General features: G+C 39.7%; 3 protein-coding genes across 4 annotated transcripts; 2 read left to right on the top strand and 1 right to left on the bottom strand.

The window, feature by feature from the left end:
• The first annotated feature begins 513 nt into the window (after positions 1-513).
• On the top strand, positions 514-4,537 carry LOC108241119 (phospholipase A and acyltransferase 4). 2 transcript variants are annotated; one of them, XM_017425057.3, is made up of 4 exons: positions 514-629; positions 1,353-1,476; positions 1,580-1,881; positions 4,427-4,537. In XM_017425057.3, the coding sequence occupies exons 1-4, from the start codon at positions 576-578 to the stop codon at positions 4,481-4,483; spliced, it is 537 nt and encodes a 178-aa protein (XP_017280546.1). In that variant the 5' UTR covers positions 514-575; the 3' UTR covers positions 4,484-4,537. The 2 variants fall into 2 exon arrangements, with proteins under 2 accessions (XP_017280546.1, XP_017280545.1); XM_017425056.3 differs by lacking the exon at positions 4,427-4,537 and adding an exon at positions 2,207-2,354.
• Positions 2,513-6,575, bottom strand: alg2 (ALG2 alpha-1,3/1,6-mannosyltransferase). The gene is made up of 5 exons (XM_017425055.3): positions 6,438-6,575; positions 5,592-5,763; positions 5,335-5,472; positions 5,054-5,221; positions 2,513-3,950 (listed from the first exon to the last, which is right to left on the bottom strand). Exons 1-5 carry the CDS (start codon positions 6,476-6,478, stop codon positions 3,210-3,212), a joined length of 1,260 nt encoding a protein of 419 aa, XP_017280544.1. The 5' UTR covers positions 6,479-6,575; the 3' UTR covers positions 2,513-3,209.
• Positions 6,576-6,864: 289 nt separating this feature from the next.
• On the top strand, positions 6,865-11,665 carry sec61b (SEC61 translocon subunit beta). The gene is made up of 4 exons (XM_017425058.3): positions 6,865-7,022; positions 8,097-8,194; positions 10,288-10,392; positions 11,163-11,665. Exons 1-4 carry the CDS (start codon positions 7,020-7,022, stop codon positions 11,248-11,250), a joined length of 294 nt encoding a protein of 97 aa, XP_017280547.1. The 5' UTR covers positions 6,865-7,019; the 3' UTR covers positions 11,251-11,665.
• Positions 11,666-11,947: the final 282 nt, after the last annotated feature.

Below are 11,947 nucleotides of genomic sequence, written 5' to 3'. Positions count from 1 at the left end.
AGCTCAACAATCCATAATTCAGACGTCAAGGGTGCAAAGATTTGAGCTCCTAGACTGAACCCATCTTGAATATTAAACGAGAAAATATATCTTATTTGCGATCATGTAAAAAAAAAAAAAAAAAAAGGGTCGCGTACAATTAATTGACTGGAGGTGAATCGCTGAGATATTCCACACGGTGGAACTTAAATAAGACCACAGTCACTGGTACTAATTGGACCTACAGGGACAAATAATTTGAACTTCCGGAAAACAAGTCGCGTTGCTGTCGGTTTCTTTGCTTTTCAGTCTTTGAAATTGACTCTGAAGAATCAATATGAGACGCGGGGATTTGGAAACTCAATGCAGGTGAACAAAAAAATCCAAGTGAAACAAATGGACGTTTCTGAGCGTGGAGCACGGTTGACTGGACTTGATTAATAAAAGAACACATATCATCAATAGGTTACACATTAAGACTCCCTATCGTCTTAAAACCCTTACAGTCAAGGCGAACGTTGCACAACCTGATCACAGCTCCCTCGTAACCAACAAAGGCGCTTTACGCAACCAGTGAACATCAACCCACAGCAGCAATGGACCTTTTGGGAAACTGGAGCAACTTTTTTCCCCAAATGACAGGGCAACAGGTGAGCTTCATTTAAAATCTGCAGATAATTTACACCCAAACGTGCAGTACTGTCAAGATCATTACAGCTTAGACTTTGTTGTGCTACGATCCAGCATCCAGACGTTAAAGACATATGCCATTACAGTTCTGATTTAATGCATCGATGAGTGATTCCAAATATTTATTATCACTCTCCGCCGAAAGGCAAAGGCGATCTAATGATTTTGTCCATGTCTGCATGTGCACATGTGTGTATCTGTCTGTTACCAGAATATCTCATGAGCTTCTGGATGAATTTTAATGAAACTTGCAGAAAGTAATCACTGGATGCACATCTGCAACTGCTCAACCATCGGAGTCAACGAAAATCAAGATGGCAGCCACAGCCAACCATAAAAATGGTTAAAATTCAGTCAGTTTTACAGATAATGACCTGAAATTTGGTTTGGCAGTAGCTGAGCTGGATCCTGAAATTGTACTCTGAGCTCTAACAGGTTGCACAAGATCTTTATTTAAAATTCTGGCGTGAACTATTTGGAGTCAATTCCGTCTGTTTGACCAAAACAGCTACAACTCTGTCAACACAAGATGATCTTAGTCTAAAACTGTGGAAAAAAAAGGAGGCAGACAATATTAATTCCTTCAAGGAAGCTTGATTTCTACTGTTTTTCTACTTGATTTTCACTGTTACTTTTTCCCCCCCCAACCTTATTTTCATTTTAAATACTTGTTTTCTCCTTAGATTGATCAGAGTGTGTCCACAGCAGAGATGGGAGACTTGATCGAGTTCGTAAACCCGTGGTTAGGGCTGTCTCTCTGGGCTGTTTACGCTGGGGATGGTCATGTCATCCATTTTGGGGTGGGAGGTAAGATTTGTTACCTTTACTAAATTTTCCCTTATAAACACATTTTTCCACTTCAACACACGATGCATTTGTTTCTGTTAAAAAAAAAAACTCTTTAATTTAGACGAGGACGTGACACAGAAAGCGTGCCGCAGCTTCCTCCAGCTGATGATCCCCAAATCGAAAGGCAATCGTGTTCTGAAGAAGACCAGAATCTGCAAGCAGCGCCTCGCCGACGTCAGGTCGCTGGCAGGAACTCGCATCAGGGTCAACAACAGCAAACACAACCTGGCCGCGTCTCCGCAGGAGATCATGACGGTTCGCTGTGAGATCTTCCTGGAACAGGAGTTCAAATACGACATGGTGAACTTCAACAGCGAGCACTTCGCCACGTTTGTTCGATACGGCCACGCCCTGAGCAGCCAGGTGGGTGACGCTGATTCAGCAGACATGATTTAAGTTTATCTGCAGAATAATGTTTGAGAAAATCTTCTAATAGTCAATTAATGGTTTAAAATTCGACCTTTGGTTCATGACAGACTTTGCTGACAGACAGACAAATGTGTGCCCACACACTTTAATTATTGCCCACATTTCATTGTATGATGGCTGGTGATGAAGTCTGATTAACTGAATTATTGAAAACTGGCCTGTTTTGTGGTAATTTAAGCCACTTAAACAGCTAGAAACAACAAGAAAATTATGTTTATTTTAAAAAATACATTTAAAATTTACTGTATTCGTTCATTAGATTCCCTTCAAGAGTAAGAACGAGGCTCATTCAGCTACAACGCAGACTTTGGAACTGATAATGGAACAACGGATGGAGACACGAGTTTAAAATCTTCAGCGATTTTTCCCTCATCTGTTAACGAGCAAAATAAAAAGTTTTGGCTGCCGTTTGGTCGCGAATGTTTTTATTCAACAATCTGCTGGACGATCAAATACATCCAAAGCATTAACAATGTTTCTGTGCCTCCTAGAAAATCTTTAGCTGAGTTTATTAAAAGGACAAAAAAAACAACAACTTACCAACAAAGTAAGACTCATAAGAAACTATGTGTCTTCTTGTTTATTAAGACTTCAAGAATGTCAATAAGAGCATTTCTATACAGTAGGAAGGCTGAGGAGGCCAACGCGCAGACACAATGACCTTCTGCTATTCTCCTCATTGATAATGACCCAGACACAGGCAACACTGCCCATCAGCCAGACCTCTAATAAAGCCAAACACTCCATCATCTACTAATAACCTCTGCGCAGCTGCAGGAGTCACGGACAGGCCAGTGTCTTCTGAATGCAGGGGGGAGGAACAAAGCTGTGGACAGACAGGATCCAGCGAAAAGCATCTGGTTTATTGATCTGCCCGATGGCACGTGGTGATAACAGCATTCTTCTTCTTCTGCATCCACCAGAACACGCAAAAACAAAGAGTACTGTAGAAAAGGACTCGCACAAACAGCAAGAAAACATTTTTCTAATAATCAATTCTTTGTGGAGACTCGTTTCTCAGACTCTTGGTTGCCACGATGCGACATTCACATGGTGTTTTTTTTTTTTTCCAGAGACAGGGCAGGTAAACTAATTTCTTGTTTCTTAATTGGTAAAGAAATTCCATCCTTTTTTCTCGCCTCTCAGCAACCCCTCCAGGGGAATGCTGATTAATTGTCCTTATAATAGACCCCCACCCCTCACATTTACACATACATCAACCTTAACACTATGCAGACATCAGATTCACACCTGCCTTCCAATCACTGGTTCAGCTGGACGATGTACCCGTAGAGTTGATCTGAGAAGGCCTGAAGAGAGAACCTCTCCTGCACCCTCCTCCTCCCGGCCTGTCCCATGTCCCTGCGGAGCTGTGGCTCCCTGATAAGCCTCTCCATGGCCTTAGAGAAGGCGTCGGCGGTGGGCTCGCACAGGAAGCCCGTCTCCTCATCTGCCACGCTCTCCAGGGGCCCCCCAGAGTTCACAGCGATAACAGGACAGCAGCAGTACATGGCCTCCACAGGAACTATCCCAAAATGTTCCCTGCTGGGGGTGTAAAGAACCGCGGCGCTGCCCCGCAGCAGCGCCACCTTCAGGGAGTCGGAGGGGGAGCGCAGAAACGTGACGCAGTCCTCCAGGTGCAGCTGCTCGGCTAATTCTTTCAGCTCAGTGTAGTGCTGAACGTTCTCGGTGACGCGATCGTCGTAGCCCCCCGCCACCACCAGGTGAACGCCTGCTCTCTGAGCAGGTGGAAGGCTGCACCTCAGGACTGCCAGCGCCTCCAGAGCCAGACCCAAGTTCTTCTTTCTCTCGTATCGGTTCAGAGACAGAAACATGTGGGAAGTTCCCTCAGGAAGCAGGCCTTGCAGACCCTGAGCCTCCGTGGACGCCTGGTCAAAGGTTTGCGTGTTCAGGGAAGGATAGAGGACATCTGTCTGCACTCTGCTCAGACTCTGAAAGGTCTCACTGAAGACGCCTGCGGTGAACTGGCTGTTTACCAGAATCTACACAGTAAAGAGAGATTAGTTCATTATGATCTCACATTGATCACAAGTGTTTAATTCACTTTAACTTCGATCGGAGCATAAGGTTTGTCTTTTTGTCCCCAAACTATGCACTAAAAATTAAAGTCTTATACTTCAATTTAGGCCCTGAGCTTTTTCAACTGCTTCACAATGAGAATCAGGCTGAAATGTATTTGAAATAATTACTCTGGGTTATTTAAGCTGCTTACAATGACAACAATATACATGTTATTAAACCAAATATGTAAAAATGATCAAGTTGTGAAGTAGTTGGGGGGGAAGCACCACATCAATGTAGAATTCTTCTAAATATATATATATATATATATATATATATATATATATATATATATATATATTACACATTGTTAGGCATTTATTTTCACATTTTTGATGGTGGATTTTGAAGTAAAGTTCCAGGAAAATAATTATTTTTCTTCTAATTGTCCTTCCAGGAACCATCATGTGATCTTACCAGCAAAGCAATGCACAGCTTTCTTGGAGTCTTCTAAAATATTTCTTTCAAGAACTACGTCTGATCTGCCTATCTTGCAAAATGATCAGTTTTCTTGGAATATTTTCGTGACCCTCCAGACCACAACTTGACCTCCAGCTTGTTACTTTCGCTGCTTGATTAAATTACAAACTGAAGAAGGTTCATACAGCGTTTTTTTCAGCACTATCAGCTTCAACTATCAGATTTTTCAGATTAGACGTCTTTGAGGATCCTTGAGGATTATTGAAACAAGAATTTGAGGACCTCGCATAATATCATTAATACTTCAACTATTGTTAACAGCAATATTACCACTGATGATATTAATGCACCAATGCAGCTCAAATAGTTGAAAATGTCTGCTTTTTCATTATCAGACCATTTGACCACAAGCATGCAAGAGTGTCAGGCTTTGCTTTAATTCAATTTTATTTTGTATGTGATCATTTGGTTAAGTTGTTCAAGTCATCACTAAGACATCACTGCAGTTCTTCTAAGCCATTTATATTTCTCTTAAAATCAGACAATAAAACAAAAATAATCGGACAAAAATATATGACACAATGCTCCAGTCGTCCATATTTACCATATCAGCCATGCCAGTGGTGCGTTCTTCCAACCAGTCTATGGGAGCTCTGTAAAACTTCTTTAGGGCGGATGTTCTCTGGGTCAGCAGTTGGTCCGGGAAGTGGCAGTAGAACAGAACTTTCTTTCTCTGACGGGACAATCGCAGTGCAGGTATGCACACTGACACCTAGAATCAAGTGAAACAAAATATTCAAGTGTAGAAACAAAAGTATAAGATAGACACTGCAACTGCAAACATTGGTAATAAAGAGAAACCCAGACTAGTGACGGATAACTCACCTGGTCACAGAAGATGACGTCATACTCCACACCGCTGAGGAAGACCAGGTACAGAGCCACATAGATCATTCTTATATATGCACAAAGGGCATGCAGGTAGCCAAACACACTGGTAGGTAACCAGTCACCAGCACATACCTTTCAGAGAAATAACAGAAATTATAAAATGTCTGCGAGTGTTGTTTTAATGGAAAGGTTTTAGATTCATTTTAATCTCTGAAGGGTCATGCTACACAGTAGGTTGTGTTTTAACACACCACAGGCAGGTCTGGGTCCAGGGTCTCAGAGAAGCAGCGTGTTGGGTCGTAATGGGCCGTCCAGATCTGAACACTACATCCCTGAGACTTCAGGGCAACGGCGGCATCGACCACTAGCCTCTCCGCCCCTCCAATCCCAAGATCCGGATGGAGAAACACCACCCGGGCCATCCTGCACAAAATAAAGGAGAAAAAATTAAATTAAAAAGACTGATTCACAAAGTTTTAAATGTAATCAAACACATAAACCGCCAATATATAATCCAAATTGGCAACCAGTGGACATTGTTAATAAACTAAAAAGCACAAGTGTAAAGACTAAACCTTAAATTTGTTTTTAAAAAAATTACATTAAGAGGCATTGAAACAATGTAAACATTTGAAAAAGAAACAACCAGTTCTGTTTGGCTGCAGCAAAAAGAATTGGAGGTTGATTTATAAAACTATTCTTTAAGCACAAGAAGTAAACTTTTCTTAAAATTATTAGATATATTGTAACTGAGGTTTGTGACGTCTTACAATTATAACCTCTGTCACTAAAAGCACAGTGAGAGTGTTTTACTACACATTATATGCTCCCAATGAACACCATATATCATGTAGAATATGCTAACTCTACGGCTAGATGGCACTTAAGCAAAATGTCAAACTCACACAAACACAAACTTCTGAGTTTGCTGTTTGTTTTAGCAAAAGACGGACGTCTCAAGCTTAACTAATACGAATATTGGCACTATCCTGTTAGCCATTTTTTGAAAGCAACATAAGCCGAAAGAAGCATTTGTAACCCAAGACTAGAGCCACGTTTAATTTCGTCTAAAATATGAAATAGATTTGTGTGTTTACCTTTGAATCTCTCCACTATCCTGTTTAGGTTTAGAAACCATTGATTAAAGTCGCCTAGCCAACAACGGATTTCAAGAAACTCTGACAGTTAGACGCCATTTTGGCTCATATTGCTTGTTGTAATATACCTAAGCGAGCTTCGCGATTGAACCACAATGGCACCTGTTTCCTTCACTTTATGGCACGTCTTTCACTGTGAGACACGTCTTTCTCAGCGTCAAGGCAAATCAACATTTGCCTTTCGTTTAATGCACAGTTTAGTTTTTCATAAATATTATTTTCTATTTTTCTTTTATTTAGATAACTACTTTCTACCGAGTGGAATAAAAAACAAACTCATAAGAAAATCTAAAAAGCCTAATTTTGTGTCGAATCATTTCCGTTGATCAGGCATCTACTTGGTCGCCTTCGCTGGTCTTGAATTTAGCATTCGTGTCCCTTTTTAGACGCTCGTCAGCTTTGTGGGATCTCTTCTGAAGTTTTGACCAATTCGCAAAATCACGGTCTTCTGTTCAGTTGACGTGGAATTCAGGTCGAAGAGGAGCTCAGGCTTTAGACTCGCACAAGGACACTCATAACAAAATGGTAATGTTGCTATTTTCATCTGAAAAGGACAGCACCGTTAAAGCTAGCTAGCTCAGATAGTAGCATTCATTTAGATTCAAGTGATCATTGTGCTGTCAGTTAGCTAGCTAGCTAGTCCATCATCTTGTGGACGTGGCTGCTTTTCTTACACCGAAATAGGACGAACACCTTTATAAAAATCCACTCAGCACCGAATTCATTCATTTTAAATGTATGTGAACACATTAAAAGGAAACTTTCTGCTTTGGTGTTGAAATTTGATTTGCCATTAGTCAGTTGAGCTAGAAATAATCATGCTAGCAGTCTGACAAACTGCACAGCTCAGAATCAAACTATGAAATGGATCAGGATTTTAAACAAGAAACACCATGCGTGTTCAAAATGCTCAACAAATGGACTCCTCTTTGGGGGGAAAAAGAATAATACCAAAGACTTTGGTATTGGCTCAACAAAGCAAGCCATAATTGGTACGAATATTTATGTATACTTGAATATGAACATATCTGCAAAGTTGAAAAGCATGCTTTTATTACAGTGTGTGGTAAAAAGAGAGTTAAGAGGGGCAAAAAGGGATTTATTTTCAATAACAATCTTGGATCACAAAATACTGACATTATAACCAAACATCATGGACACAAGTGAAACTGTGCCTGATGTCCTTATAAAATGTTATTACATAATTTTTTTTTTTCAAAAGAGCTTTCTAAGCTATAAAAAATGTATTAATGATTTTATTGATGGGAACAAGGAAATATATTTCTGTAATGATTCTTTTGACTGATAGGCTGTTATAAATTTTACTAGGGATGGTAAGGGTTGGAGATATATTGAAGACTTGAAATTAAGCAAATTCGATGACTGTTTATTTTTGTGTGTCTTTACTTTGGATATTTGTAATATTGTGTGTATATATATTAATTGATGTGTAAACAAAGTGATTATTTATTGTTAAACCCACCTGCATAGAGCTTACTGTGACACAGTGGGAAACCAAATAATAGCTCATTAACTGGATGTTTTGTGCATGAACCCTATTCATATGTTTTCAACTTCTTGGTTTGTTTTTTATTGTAGCCTGGACCAGCAGCAAGTGCAACTAATGTTGGGGCGTCCAGCCGTTCCCCCAGCAAAACAGTGGCTCCCCGGGCAGCAGGTTCCACGGTCCGACAGAGGTACGTGATCTCATGAAGTGACTGTTAAACTTTCACAAACATACCACTTTGGTCATCAACAGATTGGTAAACACATACTTAAGATTAATTGTTTTATTGCCTTTTTAAATGTATTTTAATGAGACAGTTGTCATAGACACCAAATATGAAAATAACAACACATGTAAATTTTATGAAAAATAACTATTAATAAATAACTAAATAACTATTAATAAATAGTTATTAAATAGTTATTTTTCAATGGAACTTATTAAAATGTAAATAGATCTGCTTTGCTCCTAGGTTTTGTAGATAAGAATTGCACATGGTAGATATGACAAAAAAAAGAGGTTCTTTTTTTTTTTGTTTGTTTGCTTTCTAAGGTTGTGAGTTTGTTAGATTTGTCAAACTGATTCACGGGTCAATAGTTGGTTTTTAAGAGAAGTTATAATGCCAGCGTTAACTGCCACTGTTTTTGCTGCTAATCCAAGTTTTCAGACTTCTGCTTTTGTGTTTGCGGTCAAACTAAAATGTTCTGAGGTACTCGCTAAAGTGCAGTCATCAAATATTTAAAGTTGAACACCTCAACATATATATAGTGTTCCCACTCAAGTAGTTATGAAGGTGTAACACGAAAATGTCTTTGATAGCGCGTCAGTAAAACAATAAACAACAAAATTTCTGAAAGTATAAAACTTGTTCCTTTCTACAGCCTGTTTTTAAACAAGACTGTTTAAACGGCACAAATGGACGCAGCCATCTTAGATAATCCAGATCTGGTAGTTGTGTTAGAACGATAACAGGGTTTCATCTAGTTACAGAAAAATGTAACGCCATGATTTACTTGTTTTCTTTCCAGTTAGAGTTTAGCACCTAGGAGAGAATTTAAATTGACTGTTCTCCTTTATCATCATTATCAAAAAAAAAACCCAAAAAACAGAAAAGTGAATTTTAGTGTTCTGTTTTTAATGCAGGGTTGAAAAGTGTAGAATTTGGTTTTAGTATTTTCCAGGTTTGGATAAGTATGGAGGAAACTGGACTATGGAAAACAAGTGTATTTTTAGACTTTACTTCCTATTCCATTTTCTAATGGGGAAAAATTTCCATTTCCGAAACAACAAGTTGCTCAAACGTGTCGACTGCTTTTCACTCGGCTTTTATATGAAGTTAACGCCCAGCGGCAGCATATTGCATGGCAGCCACGTGTCAACGAAAAACACTCTGTAAACTTAGCTAAGTTTAGAAAGATTTTTTTTTTATATATACAAGTGCAGCTTATTTTTTACTTTTAAATAACCTAATTTTCCAGAATGAACACCATGCTTTATTGAAGAACCGGCTTGTGATTAAGATGGTTATTAAGAAAACATTAATAAAAAGGCGCCTTTTTTCCTCTTTTCTGTAGATATGGCTTTTATTAAACACTTACTGATTAAATTTTCTTTCATATGCATCTTAATGTTTGACACAACTGTAGGAAAGTAGCCATTACATCGACAACAATCTAATAACCACTTAAAAGATTCTCAGTGCTGACTTTTTATTTTTTGTCAACACTGTTTAAAATGATGACGATCAGTTGGCCCTCCTTCACCAGCTCCTGTATTTTTGTGAACCTCCCTCATATTGAAGTTGATGAATGATGTGTTTTGGACTTCATCAGTGTGTAATCATAAGGCTGCTTCTCTCTCATTATTACCCATTACCACCAATCCTCTTCATTACCTCTTCAGGTAATGAAGAGGGAGGTTAATGAACCTCCCTTTAATCTGTACACATGAGTGAAGCAGCCATGAATCAGTCCACTTCCTCATCACCTGCTACAGTAGTTGTTCTAAGATTATATTCTGAATATAGTGTCTCATAGCCTTGTTTTTTTAGCTAATTGTTTTTAAATGTCAATGACCACAAGATTGTTTCGAGCCTAATTTGTAAAGTTTGATCAGTTTTGCTGTTATTTCAGTCAAGACCTGACTTTCGCTCTATGTGTGTGTGTTTTCTTAAAATGTGTTTTGTACCACGTTGACGTCAGCAATGTGGAATAAGTTGATATTTCCGAAATTTTTTCCATGCGTTTTAGATTCAGTTGTGTGTTTCCTTTTTGTGCTTCACAGAAAAGCTGCCAGCAGCAGTACACGCAGCGGAGGCAGGACCACAGGATCCGCGGGAACCGGGGGCATGTGGCGCTTCTACACTGAAGACTCGCCAGGCCTCAAAGTGTGAGTACACTTTATAAAAGCAGCCATTATAAAGCAGCTGTACCTGTAAACTCACAAATTTAGCCTTTGACATTTTAACACGCTTCACTTAAAGGCAATAATTCTCAAGATTTCCGATTCTTAAGATGGTTATTGGTAGGAAATTGGGCAGACGTGACTTTCTTACGGAACAAATGATGTATAAGAGCTGTGGACCAGCTTGATTTCAGCGTGTGTGTGTGTGTGAGTGTTTATGCACACATAATTATGTTAGGAGAGTATGCTTTTGAAAACTCTCATCCTCAAACTTGCGCTCTACTCGCCCCTGATGTTAGAGGAGGCATCCTGTCTCCAGGCCATCGCCAGTCATGGCTGATCAATGGTGCTGTGGTCGTTATTGAGTGCGTCTCTCCAGCAGTCGAAGGAGGGCAGACTCGCCGTACAGTGGTGTATATCGAGTGCGTGTTTGTTCCCGCGTTAGACGTCGGCCTCAAAGCTTCATTAAAGGATCCACTCTGAAAGGTCAACTCAATTACTGCTTTCTGACGGGGGGGGGGAGAGGGGGGCGCCAAGGAGGAGGTTGGCATGGCAATGCTGCTACTTAGCAATGCGCTCCTCCGCCCCACCTCCACCCCCTCATCTCAGAGCCTCCTTCAGAGATGAGAGCCCCTCCTCGTTTCCAAATCTCATCAATAAAATCAGCCTCCGCTCAGAGATTCTCTGGTCGGGGTTACAGCACTGCTCTGTGTGTGTTAATCTGGGTATTAATCAGTGTCTCATTGTTATGACAGCGGTCCAGTGCCGGTCCTGGTGATGAGCCTCCTGTTTATTGCTTCAGTCTTCATGCTTCACATCTGGGGGAAGTACACCCGCTCCTAAACCCCACCTGACGACCTCTGACCCTGCACCTCGGCTTCTTAACTATTTGGACCTGGACCAAACAACAAACGAACAAGTTCCCGCTTCTTCTGCCACTACAACACACACACATTTTTTCTTTTATTATTTTTAATATTAGTACAAGATCTCGATCTGTATCAGGTATTTGGTAACAATCATGCAGCTTCTACACCTGACGCGAGCGAATAAGACCAAGCCTCGCCGAGCCACCTCCGTGTCTGTGTTGCTCTCAAAAACAGCAGAAGATGGTGCGTTGCCCACGGACATTTTTTGTTTTCAGGCCCCCAGAAAACATTTCTTCTTACAGCCCGAGTTTAATTCTTTTGTTACCAGCATTTGTACAAAATGTAATTGTAAAATTGTACAATAAAAACAAAAACAAAAAATCTCGAAATCTTGTTTTTCAGTGACACCTGTTATGTTTGAACTTTTGTATCCATTACCAGAATGCTGAAGGCTTTTATTTATACACACACACACACGTACACATATATATATTTGTTGTAATAGATTATACATTTTATCAAAGTTTAAGCTTACATTTAGTAGTTTTCTCTTTTTTTTTTTTACCAAATGTTTCTTTTATATGTTGCCCTGTGTAATTATTTCCTTCAGTTGTTTTCCACGTTGACTTTAGTTTATCTTATGTTGATTTTAGCTTCTTACTTGCCTCAGC

This window comes from Kryptolebias marmoratus, linkage group LG16, assembly GCF_001649575.2.
Source record: "Kryptolebias marmoratus isolate JLee-2015 linkage group LG16, ASM164957v2, whole genome shotgun sequence".
Lineage (NCBI taxonomy): Eukaryota > Metazoa > Chordata > Actinopteri > Cyprinodontiformes > Rivulidae > Kryptolebias > Kryptolebias marmoratus.
Note: the sequence above shows the minus strand (reverse complement) of the source record. Positions and strands in the feature narration are given on the sequence as shown.

Excerpts from the sequence above, each read along its gene's own strand:
- LOC108241119 (XM_017425056.3), top strand. The coding sequence starts at position 576 with ATGGACCTTTTGGGAAACTGGAGCAACTTTTTTCCCCAAATGACAGGG. Across the intron at positions 630-1,352 it reads CCCAAATGACAGGGCAACAG|ATTGATCAGAGTGTGTCCAC; the intron begins GTGAGCTTCATT and ends TTTTCTCCTTAG. Across the intron at positions 1,882-2,206 it reads GCCACGCCCTGAGCAGCCAG|ATTCCCTTCAAGAGTAAGAA; the intron begins GTGGGTGACGCT and ends TTCGTTCATTAG.
- alg2 (XM_017425055.3), bottom strand. The coding sequence starts at position 6,478 with ATGGTTTCTAAACCTAAACAGGATAGTGGAGAGATTCAAAG. Across the intron at positions 5,764-6,437 it reads GATAGTGGAGAGATTCAAAG|GATGGCCCGGGTGGTGTTTC; the intron begins GTAAACACACAA and ends TATTTTGTGCAG. Across the intron at positions 5,222-5,334 it reads ACGTCATCTTCTGTGACCAG|GTGTCAGTGTGCATACCTGC; the intron begins GTGAGTTATCCG and ends ACTTGATTCTAG.
- sec61b (XM_017425058.3), top strand. Across the intron at positions 8,195-10,287 it reads GGTTCCACGGTCCGACAGAG|AAAAGCTGCCAGCAGCAGTA; the intron begins GTACGTGATCTC and ends TGTGCTTCACAG. Across the intron at positions 10,393-11,162 it reads GACTCGCCAGGCCTCAAAGT|CGGTCCAGTGCCGGTCCTGG; the intron begins GTGAGTACACTT and ends TTGTTATGACAG.